This window comes from Saccostrea cucullata, unplaced genomic scaffold, assembly GCF_032062105.1.
Source record: "Saccostrea cucullata isolate Sc308-1 unplaced genomic scaffold, CSIRO_AGI_Scuc_v1 ctg3691, whole genome shotgun sequence".
Lineage (NCBI taxonomy): Eukaryota > Metazoa > Mollusca > Bivalvia > Ostreida > Ostreidae > Saccostrea > Saccostrea cuccullata.
Window position 1 is genome coordinate 34,045 of NW_026936198.1, and position 20,812 is coordinate 54,856.

General features: G+C 32.8%; 1 protein-coding gene and 1 long non-coding RNA gene across 2 annotated transcripts; both read right to left on the reverse strand.

The window, feature by feature from the left end:
- Positions 1 to 1,487: 1,487 nt before the first annotated feature.
- LOC134244983 (uncharacterized) lies at positions 1,488 to 3,798 on the reverse strand. Its single transcript, XR_009987341.1, has 3 exons — positions 3,584 to 3,798; positions 2,640 to 2,715; positions 1,488 to 1,930 (listed from the first exon to the last, which is right to left on the reverse strand). It is a non-coding gene; the product is annotated as an uncharacterized LOC134244983 (long non-coding RNA).
- Positions 3,799 to 8,772: 4,974 nt separating this feature from the next.
- On the reverse strand, positions 8,773 to 16,205 carry LOC134244984 (regulator of telomere elongation helicase 1-like). Its single transcript, XM_062727231.1, has 10 exons — positions 16,099 to 16,205; positions 15,820 to 15,929; positions 14,182 to 14,217; positions 13,885 to 13,950; positions 12,119 to 12,235; positions 11,058 to 11,202; positions 10,729 to 10,869; positions 10,013 to 10,297; positions 9,515 to 9,612; positions 8,773 to 8,962 (listed from the first exon to the last, which is right to left on the reverse strand). The coding sequence occupies exons 1-10, from the start codon at positions 16,187 to 16,189 to the stop codon at positions 8,864 to 8,866; spliced, it is 1,188 nt and encodes a 395-aa protein (XP_062583215.1). The 5' UTR covers positions 16,190 to 16,205; the 3' UTR covers positions 8,773 to 8,863.
- Positions 16,206 to 20,812: the final 4,607 nt, after the last annotated feature.

Below are 20,812 nucleotides of genomic sequence, written 5' to 3' on the forward strand. Positions count from 1 at the left end.
TATGAGCGGTGGATCCAAGGGGAGTTGATATTTAAATACTTGTGGTGGATCAAAGGATACTAATGATTTTTGCAAATTTATTTCAATGTTTAGTTAATATTTCTGTGTGTGATCATGATCTTAACTAAGAAGTGGTGGATCCAAGGCAAGTGGATATTAATTGTTTTGATAGCCATAAGAGTTGTGGTGGATGTAAAGGGAGTAGATAGATATTTGTAATAGGTCAAAGGATAATAATGATTATGGATAATTGATTTCAAACATATAGCTTATATGTCATGTGTGATCAAGATCTAAACTTATAAGTGGTGGATCCAAGGGGAGTGGATATTTATCTTTTTTAATTATTTGTGTTTGATCAAAGGATATTAATGAATTGTGATCATGTCTAATTTATTTCAAACATTTAGCTTGTGATCTTTATTTTAAAGTGGTTGATCCAAGGCAAGTGGATATTATTTTTAAATATTTGTGATGGGTAAAAGGACATTACTGATTCCGGCTAATTGATTTCAAACATTAAACTTATATGTCATGTGTGATCAAGATCAAAACTCATAAGTGGTGGATCCAAGGGAGGTGGATATTTATCTTTTTTAAATATTTGTGAATGATCAAAGGATATTAATGATTTATGATTATGGCTAATTTATTTCAAACATTTAGCTTTTATGTCAGGTGTGAACATGATCTTAATTTAAAAGTGGTGGATCTAAGGGGAGCGGATATTATTTTTAAATATTTGTGGTGGGTAAAAGGATAATAATGATTACCCATACCGAAATTAAGTACAAATTAAGTACAGAAAAAAAGTACAAAAAAAGGTCAAAAAAAGTATACTTTTTTCGACTCAATTTGGAACGAGAGATTTGGTCGTTCCAAATTGAGTCAAAAAAAGTATACTTTTTTTGTGCTTTTTCAGAAACTTGTGTTCTCAGTCACAGAAAAAGGATAACAAAAGTATACTTTTGGTACATTTCTATATTTGACCAAGGTACATAAAAAGTATAATTGGAAGCACAAAAAAAGTACTTTCTTAAAACTATTAAACATATTTAAGTACAAAAAAAGTATAATTCTAGAAAAAGTACAAAAAAAGTATACTTCGAGAAAAAGTACAAAAAAAAAGTATTCTCCTTGAAAAAGTACAAAAAAAGTATACTTCTAGAAAAAGTACAAAAAAAGTATTCTTCCAGAAAAAGTACAAAAAAAGTATTCTTCCAGAAAAAGTACAAAAAAAGTATACTTCTAGAAAAAGTACAAAAAAAGTATTCTTCCAAAAAAAGTACAAAAAAAGTATACTTCTAGATAAGTACAAAATTGTATGCTAAAAAGGTGTAAAAAAGTACAAGAAAAGTATACTTCCAGAAAAAAAGTACAAAAATGTATGCGAAAAAGTACCAAAATGTGTGCGAAAAGGTACAAAAATGTATGCAGAAAAATTATATAGAAAGTACTTCTTTTAGATTGATGGTTTAAAAAGAACAAAAATGCATTCAGATCTGATATACCAAAAAAATTAAATCTCTTTTTTAACTTACAGAATTGTTATTCAAAAGCATGAAATTTTGACAGTCCATGAAATCATTATTTTCAGTTCTATAAATCTTCCATAAATAATTAGAGAATAAATTGGAATATAAAATCATCAACAAGATTATATATATAATTTTATAGAATAACAGTTTTTAATCCTTTTGCGTCTAGTCACTACATGGTTGGAATCTCCAGGTAGGGGTGTTCCCAACCCCCCAAACTGAAATTGCATCCTACAGGCTTGTCCTGTACATGGATTTGTCACTGATTGATCACACTCACAGATCGCCTACACTCCTAAGTCTATTCACCCAATCTTTCTCTCTGTGATCTTCATTTGAATATGCTATGTGGTTTAACCCTTCAACATGTTCTAAGCACTTTTCCTTGGGTTCTGCAAAAAAAGTTTAATAATCAATTTTTTTCAGTTCTAAATTAAACATCAAAGTTCTCAAAAAGCAGAAATATAAATTCATAAGCTAATACATGGCAGACTCACATAGTACATGCATCATATTATTACCAGTTTGATATGATTTTTAAAATTTTTTTATTTTACAAAGTTAGACTACATTTAAATTTAAATTTTATGCCCTGTTCACACGGAGAGTTTAATTCGAATTAAATGTAAGTTTACTGCGAATTAGCTTTGCTTATTGTTCACACGGAGAATTTAATGCAAATTAGTTTACTTCGAATAAGTTTACTGCGCATTAAATTACTTCACATTAGCTCTGTGTGAACGCTTGGCAAAGCTAATTCGAACTAAATTCTGATGCATGCGTAATGGCAAAATTTAGTCAAATGCCACTTGTGCTATTTTTGAGTGAAAAACTAAGGAAAATTTTGTTTATCATAAAATCAGACACTTTGCCATCATGTCAAATGGATCTGCGTCAGCATAATGTGACGTGATTTGCAAATGACGTCGTAATAGCCGTGCTGCAGAAACAAAATTCGCATTAGTTTACTTCGCATTAGCTGTCGTGTGAACGCAATTTTACTCGTATTAGTTTGATTCACATTAGTTTACTTCGCATTTACTTGGCATTAATTTACTGCAAATTAAACTCTCCATGTGAACAGGGCATTAATATACTTACTGGTGATATGATACAGTTATATTGTTGAGGTATTTTCCCATAGCTCTGCATTTAAGTCACAGTAAAAAAGGAACTTCTGAAAATTATAGAAGAAAATCAGATAACTTGAACATGCATGTTGAAAGATTAAGATTACTCTAAAATTAAATTTTTAAGTTTCTTTGAAAAAAAACCCTGTCTATATTCCTCATGTTATATAACTTGCAATTTACATGTTTAGAATAAAAAAAAGTATTCATGTGTGTCAATATTGAAGCACCCCCCCCCCATTTGAAGTTCTTTTCAGCCTCGAAAGATGATCAGTACATCTTAAGTGATAACTAACAAGTGCAACTTAAAATTTATCAGATGCATGTAAATGCTGATACTTAAAATGCCTTTTTATCATGTTCAATCCCCCAGTATTAAATTTATTTGTATTGACTTACCCCCCCCCCCATTTTTCAATCTCAACCCCACCTCACACACACTATATCATGCTATATACATTCTGCCTTTTAACAAACATCCATTTATTTGTTTAACAAACTTTAAATCTTACAAAATTCAGTAGACTTAGTGTTTTTTTTAATTATGCTAAGACTTATAGCTAGGCTACAAAAATGTTTGTACGTAGCCCAGTGAACGTTTCCAAATACTGAGCAGTGCTGATTGTATTATAATCTTACTGCATAAATATCATATTGAAACATTTTAGGAATTAAATATGACAAGTTATTAAATGATTCATGTTTCACATAGTCTAAGAAAAAGCATGTTCCATTCAATTAATTCAAATGTAAATTTACATTGTCATACCGATCAAAACAAACCAGAAATCGAAAACACAAATTCCCACATTATGTAAAATCTATATGGAAATTCTTCGTTAAATACGTTTCTATAGTGGTGAAATGCATTTCCTACAAACATTATCAAAATTTTAAACATAAATATAGCCTTACCGACTTCAAAATCTCTATTTTTGGTCTCAGCATTTCAATCACACCAATTTTCAAATCGTCCCCGGAAAAATCCGCGCTTCGTTGTTGACCAATCGTTGACTTTGAAAGAGTCACGTGATTAAAAAAATAAATAAATAAATACAGAATTAGTTCATAAAAACATCAGAAATTCTCTTAATAATGTTTTTAAAATCATTAAATTTATTTTGAAGCCGTTTTTTGTGCAGTACTTGATATCTAGCTTTACCACAATTGTGACCGCCATATTGTGTAATAATCGTCGCCGCCATTTTGTTTGTTTGTTTTTTTGTTTTCAATAAATTATCGAGTTCAATTTGTAAAGCCACAAGAAATTTTGAATTTGTTAACTGCAAAAATCCTTATAAAATTTACAGTCTTCAATCTCAATGTCGAAATATCTTGTATGCAGGCAGCTTAGACGTTTGCACATGCTACTTATATTTCGTGCATTGTTTATACCCGTAAACATGATGAAAGTTCTTCGTGATAATAAAACGATAGACATGGTGCATCTTGGAGGCTTTTGTATTAATATTCGTTCCTTGCTATTTCCGTTTATTAGAACTACACTTAGGTGACACTTAATTATCAACTAAATATATCAACTATATTTTCCCTTATTAATTTAAGATGTATTTCTCAATACTCGATTTCAATCCATTTTGTTTACCACATAGTCAAAATTATCGCGTATGATTTCGTTTTCCCAGAAACTTCTTGTGAATTTATGTGTATGTTTCCACTGCACCGTCTAGACAACAAAGGTCACCGAGTACAACCACCTGTGTCATTTGAAATAAACATCGTTTGCAGAGAGAGAGAGAGAGAGAGAGAGAGAGAGAGAGAGAGAGATGTAAAATGTAAAGCAAGCAGAATACTTGTTCATGTAAATAACTCCCTTTCCAAAAATTTTACCTTTAAATTATTTAATATTTCCACAGCCAGAGAGAGAGATAGAGAGAGAAAAATAGTTATTTCTGTACAGATTTACGATGTAATTTCCATCAGGTTTACTAAATCTTGATGATTATAATGAGTTTAGGACATAATTCTGTTAAACATAAAATGGACACAGCATGACAGAAATACAAATACATTTGACTGTAACTGTATTAAACACCCCCTTTTCCCTGCAACAAATACGCAAGTAAATTAAATAGCCATATATTATATATACTCTTATGCTAACACCATAGTTGAATTCTGAATGCTCACATTAGAATAAAACTTTCCTAAATCATTAGAATAATTTAATAAATATTTTTATATGAACAAATTGCTAACTAATTTCATAAAAATTGTTATAAAATTTCAAAAATAATTTGAACACAATGGGAAAAAAACTAAGTCCAAATTAGGTACATAAAAAGTACATCCTTATTTTTCTGATTCTGCCAAAAAAGTTTAAGTCCAAGAAAAGTACATTTTTAGTACATTGAGAAAAAACTAAGTCCAAATGAAGTACAAAAAAAGTACAGTGGAAAAAAACTAAGTTCTATAAAGTACAAATAAAGTACTGTGGAGAAAAACTAAGTTCAAATAAAGTACAAAAAAAGTACATCAGCTTTCAGAGGCTCTCTGGCCAAGTACAAAAAAAGTATACTTTTTCTGACCTTTTTCTAAAAAGCACAAATTTAATACTAAAAAAGTACAATAAAAGTATACTTTTTTGTACTTTATTTTGGTATGGGTATGGCTAATTTATTTCAAACTTTAATCTTACATGTCATGTGTGATCAAGAACTTAACTTATTAGTGGTGGATCCATGGGGAGTGGATATTCATTTTTTAAAGAAATATTTGTTGTGTATCAAGGATATTAATGACTATGCCATAGTCATTAATATCCTTGATATGGCTGATTGATTTTAAGCATTAAGATTATATGTCATGTGTGGTCATGATCTAAACTGATAAGTGGTGGATCCAAGAGGCATAAATATTTTATTTTTAAGTATTTGGGTGAATCAAAAGATTTTAATAGTTGTACTTTGTGATATATAACTGAATTGAGTTCCATTAATTAAATATGTAGATATATTGCACATGAATTAAATAAATCCAATCTTATTAGTGGTGAATGCAAGGGGAATGGAGATTTAAAAAAAATCCGCAAACTAGACATCATATAAACCTAACATATATAATATATATAAATATACATTAGTTAAGGAAAGAGACCCTCTTTGGACACTGTGAATTGGTTGCTATTGTGTTGGTATTAAATTTTCTTGTTTCATTTTTTTTAAATATTCAGATTAATGGTCATCGATCAAATAATCTGTGAAGAGTTTTATGATGAATGTTTCATTTTGGGAGGCAACTGCCTTAGAAACCTGTTTTCATATAAATCTTCTTTTACATAGGCAAAAATTTGAAGAATGAATACTTGAAAATTTGAAAAATAATAGATATTTGTTATAACTATCCACTTTTATAAAATGAGAAACAGAGAAGATACTAATGATCCATTAGTCTAAGAAAAAAACCCAAGTTTTTAGGAATTATCTTACAGTAAATATATCAATACATGGGATTTAAAACCCCATGATAAAGAAACGTGGGAGAAAAAACCCCATATGACAATATAAGCAACATATGGGTTTAAAAAACCTACATTGATTTTCGTGGGGTTATTTCCCCCATGGGGTGAAAAATAAACCCCATGGGGTTTTTGTGGGGTTTTTTGTGGGGTATTTTTAAGTTCATGTTTCCCCATGGGATTTTTGTTTTTGAACTCAAATATCTCAAAAACTAGCAGAAAATGTTGAATTTTTTTTTTCATTAATCAATTTGATTATAAAAACCCCACCATTTAAAAAAAACCCTAAGATGATAGCTTTAAAGGAAAAGGGTGCGCAAGTTCGGAAAAATGTCCATTCCGAAGTTGTCCGTCCCACTGTTAATAGCTTCTTAAGTGAACATTTTAAAATCTCTAAAATTACTCCTCGCTAGTAATAAAATACCACTTTTTAAGGACAAATCGCTAAAATTCCCATTTAAACGGTAAGTCATTTGTTATAACAAATTAATAAAAGAGATACTGCTGCAGCCCTAATACGCATCCGTACATATCACTTTAACCGAAACAATGTCTTTACCTGAATTTCTTTTTTGAGGAATACTGGTTCCTAAAGCAACATCTGCGATTCTCGTACGCTTGGCCTCAGGCGCATTGTAAGACGGGCGGGTTTGTTTTTCCGCATTCACTGGGATTCTTGAATCTGTGAAAGACGAATCATTCAATAGAGATGGAACAATTCCACCCGTGATTTGACTTACAAACTGCTTAAATATAAATCCTTAGTTTGCAATTATCCTCGAAAGAGGATCAAAACTAGCACTGCTTTTCACGGCACTCTTGACATTTACGTGTTTGCATATGAAGAGAAACACATTAACTAGTCGGAAAATAGCTCTTCAGAGCTCATGTTTTTGGTTGATTTACCCGACTTTAAATGAATATTATCTTTTATCATAATTTTGTGAATTTCGTTTTTTCACTTATTCATTTTTTTGTAATAATTCTCATGGGAATGACTGCCTTCATCAGCAATGAACTATTCTGAGAAACAATCAAGAATCAAATTTATACGTTTTTACATACTTTGTTCTTTTTTCCTCCCATCGCTGATCTGAAATTCCATAAAACGGATCCTTTTTTCTTGTCTTTCCACTTTTTCTTCAAGGGCATGTATGTGTTTCTTTAGATTTTCATGATTTTTCTCCTCGATGAGAAATCTGATTGCTTCTTCTTGATTCTTTTGATTTTCTTGCAGTTTTAAAATCATGGATTTCAGAATCTGAATTTCGTCTAAATTCGAACACTGGCCATTGATAAACAACGACACAAATATAGTTAGAAAAACAAATAAAAACATCTTCTTGAAGACACGTGTTCAACCGGTATTTTCTTGGACACTTCTTGATAAGAAATACATATTCGTTTAGTAGAAATTATCTTAGAGGTTAAAATCAAGACTGTACAATACCAAAGAAGATAAATATGTTACTAGTCCAAAATACGTTTTCCAGAGTATTTTCTCAAGATTTCGAAACTGTAGTATGAAGCCTGGAAGACGTCGTTTATATTTCGGACTAAAATGTAACTGAACCGTTGCATACATGTATAGCTCTTATCAAGATTTTTTTTTATATATATAAAGTCTTCCACCTCAGAAAACACTACACAAATAAATCACACAATAATCAGGTTTTAACATGCACACAATGTATGAAATTTTTTTTTACAAGATCGTTGTTATACAATTGCTGCCACTTTCTCCCTTTGCCATCATTCCCACAAAGCTGCCGCTATTAATTGTCTTGCACTACTCCTTTTTAGGAAACGACTGGAAAGTGAATTTCACTCTTTAATTAATCCAAGGCTCACAGATTCGATCCTGAGCCAAGTCATACACTTTTTCTTTTCCAGTTACAAGATCAAATAAACTATTCAACATAAAAGCTATCTAAAATTGTCAATGATAATTTCCAGTTGGACGTTGAAGATCTTGATATAATCCTTAGAGGTGTGCCATTTGGGCCGCCATAGTTCTCTCAATGCACCTGAGCAACTTCTTATCTGTGGAAACTTCCCAATTAATTTATTGTTGTTTTAGAAAATGTTTATCAAAGCTTACGACTAAATTAGTGCCAGAGACTTGTTTACCCAAATGATAATAGATACATATAAGTTCTTTATAAATGAGAAAGGCCATGGACAGATAAGTTGATTACACAAGAATATCAACAATCACATTAAGAGTCATGTTGCAATTTTTATCATTGATATGATGCTACTGTGACAAACTTTCGCACAAATTGATAGATAATAATTTTCTCATTGAATTATTCTATAATTTTTGCGGTTTTCCTACCAGTGTTTACGCCTTCTTCACGGCACTTGCTCCCAGCTGTTTTCAGAGATTATTGTTGACCCTGCTCATCATTTAAATTGTTTAAATGGTCTTTCTAAAGAATGGTCACTGTTCATTATCTTTGCTCAGAGTAAAAATTTTATAAATGGTAAGATTTATACTACATGTGGTTACATCCATTTTAGTGCAAAGTAATAGTGTTGAACCAGTTCTTTACACTTGTACAAAATTAAATTCTAAATATGACCCAAACTGCAAATATACCTATTATATATTTCCATCACAAATAACAATCTAGATTAGCTTTAGATTTGGCAGTGCTTTATTGAACACATACAGGTAAATATGGAAGACATGATCTGGTGGTACATGACCAGTGTTATCCCTGGTCATCGTTAGCAGGTGCAGGGAACAGTAAACGTTTCAGATTCCTTCGTCTGACTCGAATCCCACAGCTAGGACAGGTTTTATCCAGATCCTATAGTAAATTAAAAGAAAATATTTACATTTCCAATGTCTTTGCCCGAGATAAAATTACAAATAGTTTATGTACTTTATTTCTCCATCAATGTACTGGTTCATCAATAAGTGCGGTTAAAAAAAATCAAGTGCAGGGCGGGACAAGTAGCTAGACAGAAGCAGGGCTTGGAGCATGTGGATTAGCGGAATCTAGAGCATGTAAATATAAGGAATTACTGTCTTATTTTTCGATTTCATGACGATGATCAATCGATTGGCTTGCGTGATAATTTTATGCATAAACGCCTTTGGCGTTTATGCAAATTATCACGCATGCCAATCGATTGATCACATCACGAGATCGAAAAATAAGACAGTTTTTCCTTAAATACATTTTTATTATCAATTACAGGTACCTGTACATATGCAACATTTTGAAGGTATACAATACACCTTGACAAATGATTTATAAAAATATTTATCTTTGATAATGTATGGGTGCATGTATTCTGTATGATAATAGAAAACCTAGGTAGAAATGATGTTTCTAAATTGATTGTAAATCACTTACATTAAAGACTTCTTTCCAACATTTAAAGCAGCAGACGTGATCACAGGTCGATTGGAATGGAACTTTTGCCTCACTCCGACATTTACAACACACATACCCTACAAAACAAAGAGGATATTACTACAGGTTTATCTATTTCGTGTATGGTGACTTATTTTGTGTCCTCTAATTCACTGATTTAGTCACGAACCAATCATCAGTTTTTGTAAAAGAATTAAGTTATGTACAATACTTTTTTTTTCAATTTTTTTAAAATCAATTTGAAAATACTACAAGTAAAGTTCAACTTGCATATTTTAACTCTATAAAGTTTGCCCTCCCCCTCCCCCCAAAAAATTTCATGACTTTTCAGAAATCAATTCCGGCAAAAAATGTCTACAAATAAATGGACATGGTGACTCCAATATACCAATATACCCCCAAACTTCATTAGCAAAGGGTACAAAACTTATTCATTCAATGGACAAAGAAACACCTGTAGATACATAGAAATCTAACCTGACTTATCCTGAGAAGGACTCCGTATATCTAGTGGTCCAGCCACATTCTTGAGTCGCTCACTTATATTTCCTCCTGAACTTTGTTCACAGTTCCGTAACTCCTGACTGTCCTCAGAGTTCACTGACTGTGCCCCATCACCACTCACTTTGTTAAATTTCAGGGAGGACAGATCCCCCGACATAAACTTCTTACTAGAAGTGTCCGACTGTTGCACGTTAGATAGTGTCTTGGGCTGCAGAACCGATCCTGAACATTCTGTTCTCTGTTTCTTTTCTGGTTGTTCTAAAATAAAAGCATTTTATCATTAAAGAACAAACACTGTCAGTTCATATTAGACATTAATAGTACTCTACGGATGATTTCAAGTCAACTAAACAATAAAATGAATAATATTATCTTTATACAAGAAAAGAAGTTAAACCTCTGCTATTTCTATATAATTGTACCTATATTTAATTGATGATACCATATAAGCAAAATTTTTAGTGAGGATTTCATTTTGGCATTTTTAGCGAGAGTGCCAAGATTGCTAAAATTGAATATTGCTAAAAATTAATTGCGCTCTATTTGTTATAGCTTCTTTAGTACGCTTTTTAAAATCACTAAAATTACATACATCTTGCTAAAAATAAAATACCAATTTTTAAGGACAAATCGCTAAATTTGTGTCTCGCTGAAATTTCCACTTATCCTGTATTAAGAACTACCGGTACCTGATACATTGGGGGTCTCTGACTGAGCCCGTTTCTTGGGAACGGAATCTTCTGGTTTATACCCACACCCCTCTCCTGTCAGTTCCATACACAGCGAATCAAATTCCTTCTTATCCTTGTGTCTCACAAATCGATAAAACTCTGTAAATATACCAATTATGTTTTTATTGCAGTCCAGTAATTGTTACTGGGTTTTGGACTACACATGACAGCATTCACTAATTAACAGTTTAATGATATATGTATTAGTACAACTCTCTGAAAATATTGTATTTTTGCATTAGGTCAGAGGCCTGAAGAAACAGATGATTATCCATTCCAAGACTTACTTCTGAAGAGATGGTAGTGTTTTGGGTCCTCTGTGAACAGTCCTGCCATTACCCCCACTGCCTGGGACAGCTCTCCTGTTTTCTTGTACATACCTAGTGCTTTGGAGAATGCCATATAGGATTCCTTACTCAGACAACACTTCACCTGTAAAGAAACAGAAACTTTTAAATACAGTGTAACCTAGTAATAAGATCTTAGCTCTAGTACCATAACTTTCAAATCTATATGATGAAAAACCCTTGCATGCATGGGAGACTAGAATTTTAATATTTACCACTTGTGATAGAAAAATTTCAATATATCTACATATATATAAAATAGTTTTTGCAGAAGTACTGACATTCCTATAGTAAGAACACATATTTCAAATTTCATTTGTAGAATATTTTATCACAGTTACCAAACAGCAGAAGTAGATATACAGCTGTATGTCAACCTGTGGCATTTTTTTTTCGGGAAAGGTGGGGGGGGGGGGGAGGTAAAAATTTGCTTTTCACATATTAGGCCATAATAAAAATATTCCTAGATTCTCATCCCCGCCCGCCCCGATTTTAAACCCCCGCCTCAGTTTTTTTAATTTTTGTTTTTCTTCGTCTTAATTCTGATCGGGATCGGTATTCATCTACCATTCTACTTTCGTTTTAAATCCCGCGAAAGTCGACATGATTTTGACAGCTGAAAAGATGGTAATTGCTGTAATACATGCGTATAAATTTTAAACAAGGGTCATTGGTTGAAAAAGATTGGTGATGATGTGAAGTAAGAGATAATTGAACCTTTACTATGACTTTTATTCGGGTATTGTAGATAAAATTACACCGATTGACCAGGTTAATAAAAAAATCTGCAAAATTGAAAAAATAAAAAATATAAAATAAAAGCCGCCCGCCTCGATTTAAAAAAAAATTTGGATGAGAATCTAGCAATTTATTTATTATGGCCTTTTATAAAGACTGAACATCTAATACAAAATTGAAATGATAAATGTATGAGGAAAATATTAATTTAGCACCACTTTTCATTTTAATTCAACTTTTCTTTCCCACTCCACATTTCTCACCTCTATGATGTAACTCTCTGCTGACTGTAGATGAGAATTCGTCACTGCAGGATTAGCCTCTATAACTGACCCTGACTGACGCTTTGTCTGAGAACTCTCCGATTCTGAATCTCTTTTCTGAAAAAGAAAAGTTAAACTGAATTTTAAATACCCATGCTGCAGTGTTTATAAGACTTCATGATCATTATCAATTTATACAGAGTATAAGACAATGACTTGTTATCAATAAATTTTCAACATCTCCCAATTTTTCATAATAAAAATAATACCCTGAAGTTGGCCTGAACATATTGCTTTGTGATGCTTGCTGGTAATGAAGACCAGAAACTACAGACTGTGGACAAAAGTATCGGAACGATTTACGTTAGTTTATATATTGATGCAAATGTTCGCGTTATTTATAGCTGGCATTTTCGGTGTAGACACGATTTGATGCTACACCTTGGGTATTTTTAGATTGATGACTACTTCCTGTTTACATTAACTACGTCATTATTTATCGTCTGCAATCTAAAAGTAGGTTAAATCTGTCCACAAAAATCATGGCTGAGAATCGTCATTATGCATCGGATGGTCTTAAAAATTCTGTTGTTTTATTAGTTCAAAATGGAAATTCTTTTCAAAAAGTTGCAGATATGCTTAATATGTCTAAAACAACTGTGCACCGAATTTATAGAAATTTTTGTGAACGAGGAACTGTTAAAACTGCCCCGAAAACAGGTAGGAAAAAAAGTTTGAGCGATCGTGACGGGAGAAAAATTTTGCGACAAGTGAAAAGTAACAGGAAAACTCCGCTGGCTGATTTGACAGAAACATTCAACAAAAATGAAAACAGAAATGTGTCTAAAAAGACAGTGTGGCGTTTTTTAAAGGATCAAAGATATCATCGCTGTGTCTGTAAGAAAAAAATAAGGATATCCCCTGTAAACAGACAGCGGAGAGTAGCATGGTGTCGTGCGAAATCAACATGGACAGACGATGACTGGAAAAAGGTAATTTTTTCAGACGAGAGTCAAGTTGTTATTGGCAGTGACAATAAAGTTTATATCTGGAGAAAAAGTGATGAGGCATTTAGACCAGAATGCATTTCACCAATAAAAAACAAAAAACTTTCCGTAATGGTTTGGGGTTGCATAACCTATCATGGCGTCGGGACATTAACACATGTGGAGGGAAACATAAATTCAGATAAATATATTCGAATTATAGATGACAATTTATGGCCAGTGATAGCAAGACACTTTCCAGACAATAGATACGTTTTTCAAGATGATAATGCGCCAGTTCATCGTTCTAGGGCAACGAAAGCTTTTATGGAAAACAACCATATCAATACAATGGAGTGGCCAGCGCAAAGCCCCGATATTAACATCATAGAAAATTTATGGTTAAAGATTAAAAGAAGAATAGAACAATCCATGCATGAAATTACTTCTGTGGAACAATTATATAATAAAATATTTTCGATTTGGACAAGTTTTGACTGCGTAACAATTCAAAATTTATATCGATCTCTCCCCTCAAGAATCGCCGCGGTACGTAGGGCCAAAGGATACATCACAAAATATTAAGGTAAGTTTTAATAAATAAGCTTCATTTTTGTCAGGTAAATGCAAAATTGTCTCATCTTTCAAATGATGTAATTTATTTTTATTAGTTGTTACGTAATATGGCTATTTTGAGCATCCAATCAAACGCGAGTATTTTCCAAATATTACACGACGTCGTAAATCGTTCCGATACTTTTGTCCACAGTCTGTACCTACCTTAATTATGATCTTCTTTTTGCTGGGAAGTTTCTTCATCAGAGTCTTTGCTTCTTTTGACATGAACTATCAAGACGGAAAAGATAATAAAATTACTAGTGATAAAGGCATTAAATAACCTAACGAAAACTGTTTGGAAGTTGACAAGAACTGTTCAAAGCTTTATCAGTAGTAATTTGAAAATTAATGGCTCATATTGCCTCATAACCTATGAATCAAACTTTTACTATATATTCTTTTTTATGAATAATCATATTGTTTTTTTTTTTTTAAAACATCTTAATACTATATCAATACCTTGTTATCCATTTCATTGTAAAGACTACCTTCTTTCTGAAAAATATAATTATGAAAGTATATACAAAGAGAAGAAAAGAACCATGCTAGAATCCAATTAAAATTTGCAGCTGATCCCTCTACCACTACTAAATAAATTTACTCTTGTTCTGGTGAAAAACATTCTCAAACTAGAAAACTGACCAGTCAGCAAGGGCCCCGCCATGGAGTAGAATTATAAGGGTGCAGCTGATGGAATGATTCAAAAGTATATGACAAATAAGAAACAGCAACTGTATTCTTAAAATTTCAAGATAATTCCTGAATATCCAAAAACTTGTTAATAATATCCTTGTATTTACATAAGGCAGTAAAGAACAACTCAAAATATATATCTAAACAATAATGAAGGCAGCTTGTGTTATATAAAATGCCAGCCTTCCAATGAATGCAAATACATATCATGAAGGCTTGACCTTAACTTCAAAACAAACAGCAGTTGCAGACAAAGGTTTTCATTAATCTTAAAGTGACAGATAAAGATAAGCCTTCTAAATTTTCTGCAGCAGACTAGATAATTAATCCCAAGGGATTAATTGTACTTCTCTCTCATCATTTTCTTCTGAATTTATAATAAGAACTTTTTCAGTAACATTATGATAGAATGAGGTTTTTATCCTACTACCTTAAAAATCAATAATATTCTTGAATTTACATGAAGCAAGAAAAAAAAAATAAAAATAAAAATATATATATCTTCTTTAATCTATTTCTTGCTTTAAGAATTCAACGAACTCATTGTGTAGGGTATTTCAACAAAAATTTTAAAAGTAAAAACATTTATATTTCAATCCACTTAAATGGACTTAACTTCAAAACAAACTTCGTTTGTAGACAGAGGTGGTAATTAATCTCAATGTGACAGGTAAAGATAATGCTTTAGATTTTCTTCAGGAGGAAAGCTAATTAATCCCAAGGGACTCATTCATTGCAGTATTCAATTTACAATGGGAACATTTTCAGAAGTTATCTCTCTTTGCCAATTCATTCTTATATAAAGTTAAGGAATCTACCCCACCACCCCAGCTCCAAACCAGAGGACATAGAGAAACAAACTTAGCATCAAAATATATCTTTTTGCCTACTGAACTACCATACCAAATCTGAACTTAATTGGACTACCATAAAAAAAGTTATTAGGAAAAAACAGAAAATTTGTGGACGGAAGAATGACAGACGGACAGACAGACAGACAGACAGAGTGATTACTATAGGGCACCCGCAAATCCTTGCGGGGCCCTAATAAATGTAAGTCACTATAAATATCATATATCATTCCATACAAAATTTTGTTATAGGGCAAATAAAGAAAAATTTTCATTTATGGGCCTTTCTAATGAAGTCATTGAACAGAATGACAAAAATAAAAAAGAAAGAAAAAACAATATTTATTTAAAATGAACAATCACTTTACTTTAATTCATGTGACCAATTTTCTTGGAAATTGAGATGCTTAAAATTCAAATTAAAATATGATAAACAAATGCCTTAATTTGAGAGAAATACTTGAAAGATCAACATTTGTGAAGAATGTTAATTTGTGAGTCGGTATATTTGGCAAAAATTGAACCTACAAAAAATAAGTTGATATCAAAGTACCTCTGAAGAACTAAGAGCATCTAGGAGGTTTTTCTTGCCAATGCCTGCACTATTTGAGGAGGGTCCACCTTCATACTGAATTTTCAGTTTGGCTAAGTTTGTTTCTTCATCTGAAAAGTACAGTATCTCCACACATAAAGACGATTAAACAGTTAAGCATCACATCATGATTAACATAAAAAAATTATGAACAAATGAGCTTAATTTTCTAGTTCAATGGTATTTATAAAGACAAGTAATTTACCAATTAAAAAACTTTATACAGCAGTAAATAATTACCAGCAGATTGACGGAGGCTTGGCACATGTTCTGCTACATTGCGGGCCTTTGCCTGTGAAGGAGGGGGTCCCTGTCTGTTAACCGTGGGCATAAAATGAGCTCCCTGACACCCATGTATAATATGTGAAAGCCTCCTTATCTATTTCTTGATTTCAGAAGTTATGGCCAATTTGAACTACTGTTTATATAATTTTTTAAAAAGTTAAACTTCAATGTCAACGGTTGGAGGCAAACTTCTTTCAGTACCAATTTTTTGCATACAATACTACATCTTCCTTATATCACTTCACTGTAAAAAGTGGGAGTCCATCAGCCTTTCAATGAATGTTTTCAACAGTATCGAGTAATGTTGGAGAAAAAGTGTTGCAATGTGCCTGATTACCAAGGTTAAAATTTATAGAATGGTATTTCAGTGTATGAAGCAATATAAGGGTTTTAATTTCTTTAATTGAAAACAAATTAAACTATCTTCAGAGGCACAGATCTTTTTTGTGAAAAAAATAAAAACAATTGTATCGCAGACTATATACCCACGTATATGCTAATAATGTTTGCTATATGTGAAAATCGATTAAATGCAATTTGTATATTTCTAGTATTTAGGGCAATAACCTTAAGGTGCCCCACGCTTAAAATCTTAATACAGAACTAAAGGTCAGATTATGGCTTATAGTGCACTCCGCGTCTAGGGATATCAATTTACAATCTAAAATCATGATCATATGCTTGCAAAAAAATAAAAGGAGGATTACGTAAATTGACTCGGCATATATGCATATACAGGCATATGAGAAGTGGCGAGATACACTTCTGTTTTTACAGCGGTTTAAGATGCCGACACGATAAAAATGCTATTATTTATGCCTAATATGAATTTGCTTTTTGAAAAGAAACTGTATATGTAATGTGTAGAATAAGTATGTTCGTTTTCTTTCAAACTCTAAGAAAAGTTATGTGAAGAAGGAACTGAATAAATGAACTGTGTTCTTTGGTTGCATAATGCAGGAAAACCTAGTGCCTTATATGCACAAAACGTTCTATAAAATATTTGCACCATAGTTGAAACATCATGTAAGAAATCATTTCAATAGGAGTTTTATAATAGGTGTATAAAATGAAAACCGGGTCCGTAAATGTATGGGCCTTCCTTGATATGTTTTTAACGTGTATCATGTGACGATAGAAGTTCTGATTAAAAAAAAATACAATTTCTTTTTTTCGCTGCACTGTGGTCTGGCAAATTTACCATGATCTTTTTCAAATCATGAGGCTTTTGGGTAGGGAGGGAAACAACGGGGAATCAAATTCAAATTATAACGAAGTAATATATACAAACAAACTGTAAAAAAAAAAATCTTCAAAACCCTTTTTCTCAAGAACAGCAAAGTTATATGCTGTTTTTATATGGAGGCATTCTGAAGTAGTATGAAAATTCTAGTCCTCCTCTGTAAACTTTTCAATTCTGGTCTGATTTGTGCATTTTCCAAGCCGATGTGCTTAGGTGAGCAGTGTGGATCCTAGGCCTCTTGTTAGGTAACCTGAGTAAATTCAGGTGACCCATTGCTATCCATTTTCGTCCGTTGTTGTGCGTTAACATTTAAACATTTTCAGCTTCTTCTCTGCAACCATTCTACCAATTTCAACCAAATTTGCAAATTTGGCACAAAGCATTTATTGGCGAAGGGGAACAAAAATTGTGAATTTCATGGTCCCTGTCCCGGGGTGGGGTGGGGGGTGGGGGCTGAGATAAAACCATGAAATTAATAAAATCTTTAAAAATCTTCTTCTTTACTATTGGACATCAAGCAGTCAAACTGTTGGCATGATAGTAATCAGCACTGAGTCCTCTGCCAAAATTTGTGAAATTCATGGCCCCTGGGTCAGGGGTTCTAGTTCTAGGGCGGGGCTAAATAGATTTTGTAGTGAAAATGCATAAATTCTTTGAAAATTTTCTTGCTTGGGCATTGAAAAACCAAGTACATAGTTATGTGAATAAGGTTGCCTCTACCAAAACTGTGAACCTCATGGCCCCTGGGGTCAGGGGTTCTATTGCTAGGGCGGGGCTAAATAGATTTTGTTGTGAAAATGCATAAATTCTTTGAAAATCTTCTTCTCTGCTCCTGGGCATTGAATAAACTAACCAAGTACATAGTTATGTGAATAAGGTTGCCTCTACCAAAACTATGAACTTCATGGCCCCTGGGTCAGGGGTTCTATTGCTAGGGCAGAGCTCTATTGATTATATAGTGAAATTGCAGAAATTCTTTGAAAATCTTCTTCTCTGCTCCTGGGCATTGATAAAAATAAAACAAGTACATAGTTATGTGAATGAGGTTGCCTCTACCAAAACTGTGAACTTCATGGCCCCTGGGTCAGGGGTTCTATTGCTAGGGCAGGGCTCTATTGATTATATAGTGAAATTGCATAAATTCTTTGAAAATGTTTTTCTCTGCTCCTTGGTATTAATTAAATAAACTATCCAAGTACAAAGTTATGTTGAATGAGGCTGCCTCTTCCAAAATTGTGAAAGTCAAAGCCCCTGGGTCAGAGGTTCCGGTGTTAGGGCGGGGCTCTATTGATTTTATAGTGAAAATACATCAGTTAATTCTTTGAAAATATTCTTCTCTGCTCCTGGGCCTTAAATAAACTATCCAAGTATATAGTTATGTTGAATAAGGCTGCCTCTTCCCAATTTCTGAATTTCAGGGCCCCTGGGTCAGAAGTTCTGGTGTTAGAGCGCGGCTCTAAAGGTGATATAGTGAAAAGCATGAATTTTTTCGTAGCGATCCATGTGAGCGGATCAAAGTCGATCTGAATTTAATCAGATTGGAATTCTTTGAACATCTTTTCCTTTGCTCCTGGTTAATATGTAATAATGATCTAATTAACTATTTAGGCCAGCATCTTTTTTATTTTTAGGGTTACAAACCCGCCGCTCAAGTTTTTGAATTTTCAGAAAAAATTAAAATTGAGAAAAAACAGAATTTCTTCTTCCCGATGTCAAATTTGAGTCGGGATCGAGATTTAAAATTTACGAACTTGTTTCTCCGGTTTCACAATGAACATGGCCGCATGGCGGGTAAATAGCACCATAGCTTGGTTTAGTGTAAACAAATTATCAATATAGTACCTTTCAAAACCTTTCACCCGTTCAGAGGACAAAGAAAATGATGACGACTTTGCTGGTGAGATAATTATATTTTCGTATTCAAAAGTATCATCTTTAAACAGGTTGGGAACACATCCCCTTTAGCGAGATCATCTCTAGCGGGAGAAAATATATCTCGGATAACCGAGATTTGTACTCCGATTCAAACTGTAATCGTGTTAACTTCAGAAAAAAGAATATCCGGAAGTATGTCAACCCATTCGATAAATATTTAGTGTCTCATCTCAATAAATTTGCTTCAAAATATTGCCTCGACTGCTGCAAATCATGGAAATTAGAATAAGTTTATGAACAGTAGCGTAGCCTTCCTACTGAGGACCACAGATGATAATTATCAGTACAGTTAAACTTACTTCGGTTACACGTTTATTGTAATTGTACGTTTACCTTTTTTTAATATGCCTGCTTGAAAAGCGGGAGTATATACAGACTGTGGACAAAAGTATCGGAACGATTTACGACGTCGTGTAATATTTGGAAAATACTCGCGTTTGATTGGATGCTCAAAATAGCCATATTACGTAACAACTAATAAAAACAAATTACATCATTTGAAAGATGAGACAATTTTGCATTTACCTGACAAAAATAAAGCTTATTTATTAAAACTTACCTTAATATTTTGTGATGTATCCTTTGGCCCTACGTACCGCGGCGATTCTTGAGGGGAGAGATCGATATAAATTTTGAATTGTTACGCAGTCAAAACTTGTCCAAATCGAAAATATTTTATTATATAATTGTTCCACAGAAGTAATTTCATGCATGGATTGTTCTATTCTTCTTTTAATCTTTAACCATAAATTTTCTATGATGTTAATATCGGGGCTTTGTGCTGGCCACTCCATTGTATTGATATGGTTGTTTTCCATAAAAGCTTTCGTTGCCCTAGAACGACGAACTGGTGCATTATCATCTTGAAAAACGTAACTATTGTCTGGAAAGTGTCTTGCTATCACTGGCCATAGATTGTCATCTATAATTCGAATATATTTATCTGAATTTATGTTTCCCTCCACACGTGTTAATGTCCCGACGCCATGATAGGTTATGCAACCCCAAACCATTACGGAAAGTTTTTTGTTTTTTATTGGTGAAATGCATTCTGGTCTAAATGCCTCATCACTTTTTCTCCAGATATAAACTTTATTGTCACTGCCAATATAACAACTTGACTCTCGTCTGAAAAAATTACCTTTTTCCAGTCATCGTCTGTCCATGTTGATTTCGCACGACACCATGCTACTCTCCGCTGTCTGTTTACTGGGGAAATCCTTATTTTTTTCTTACAAACACAGCGATGATATTTTTGATTCTTCAAAAATCGCCACACTGTCTTTTTAGACACATTTCTGTTTTCATTGTTGTTGAATGTTTCCGTCAAATCAGCCAGCGGAGTTTTCCTGTTAGTTTTCACTTCTCGCAAAATTTTTCTCCCGTCACGATCGCTCAAACTTTTTTTCCTACCTGTTTTCGGGGCAGTTTTTACAGTTCCTCGTTCACAAAAATTTTTATAAATTCGATGCACAGTTGTTTTAGACATTT

Excerpts from the sequence above, each read along its gene's own strand:
- LOC134244984 (XM_062727231.1), bottom strand. The coding sequence starts at position 16,189 with ATGCCCACGGTTAACAGACAGGGACCCCCTCCTTCACAGGCAAAGGCC. Across the intron at positions 13,951-14,181 it reads ACAATGAAATGGATAACAAG|TTCATGTCAAAAGAAGCAAA; the intron begins GTATTGATATAG and ends CCGTCTTGATAG. Across the intron at positions 11,203-12,118 it reads CAGAGAGTTACATCATAGAG|GTGAAGTGTTGTCTGAGTAA; the intron begins GTGAGAAATGTG and ends GTTTCTTTACAG.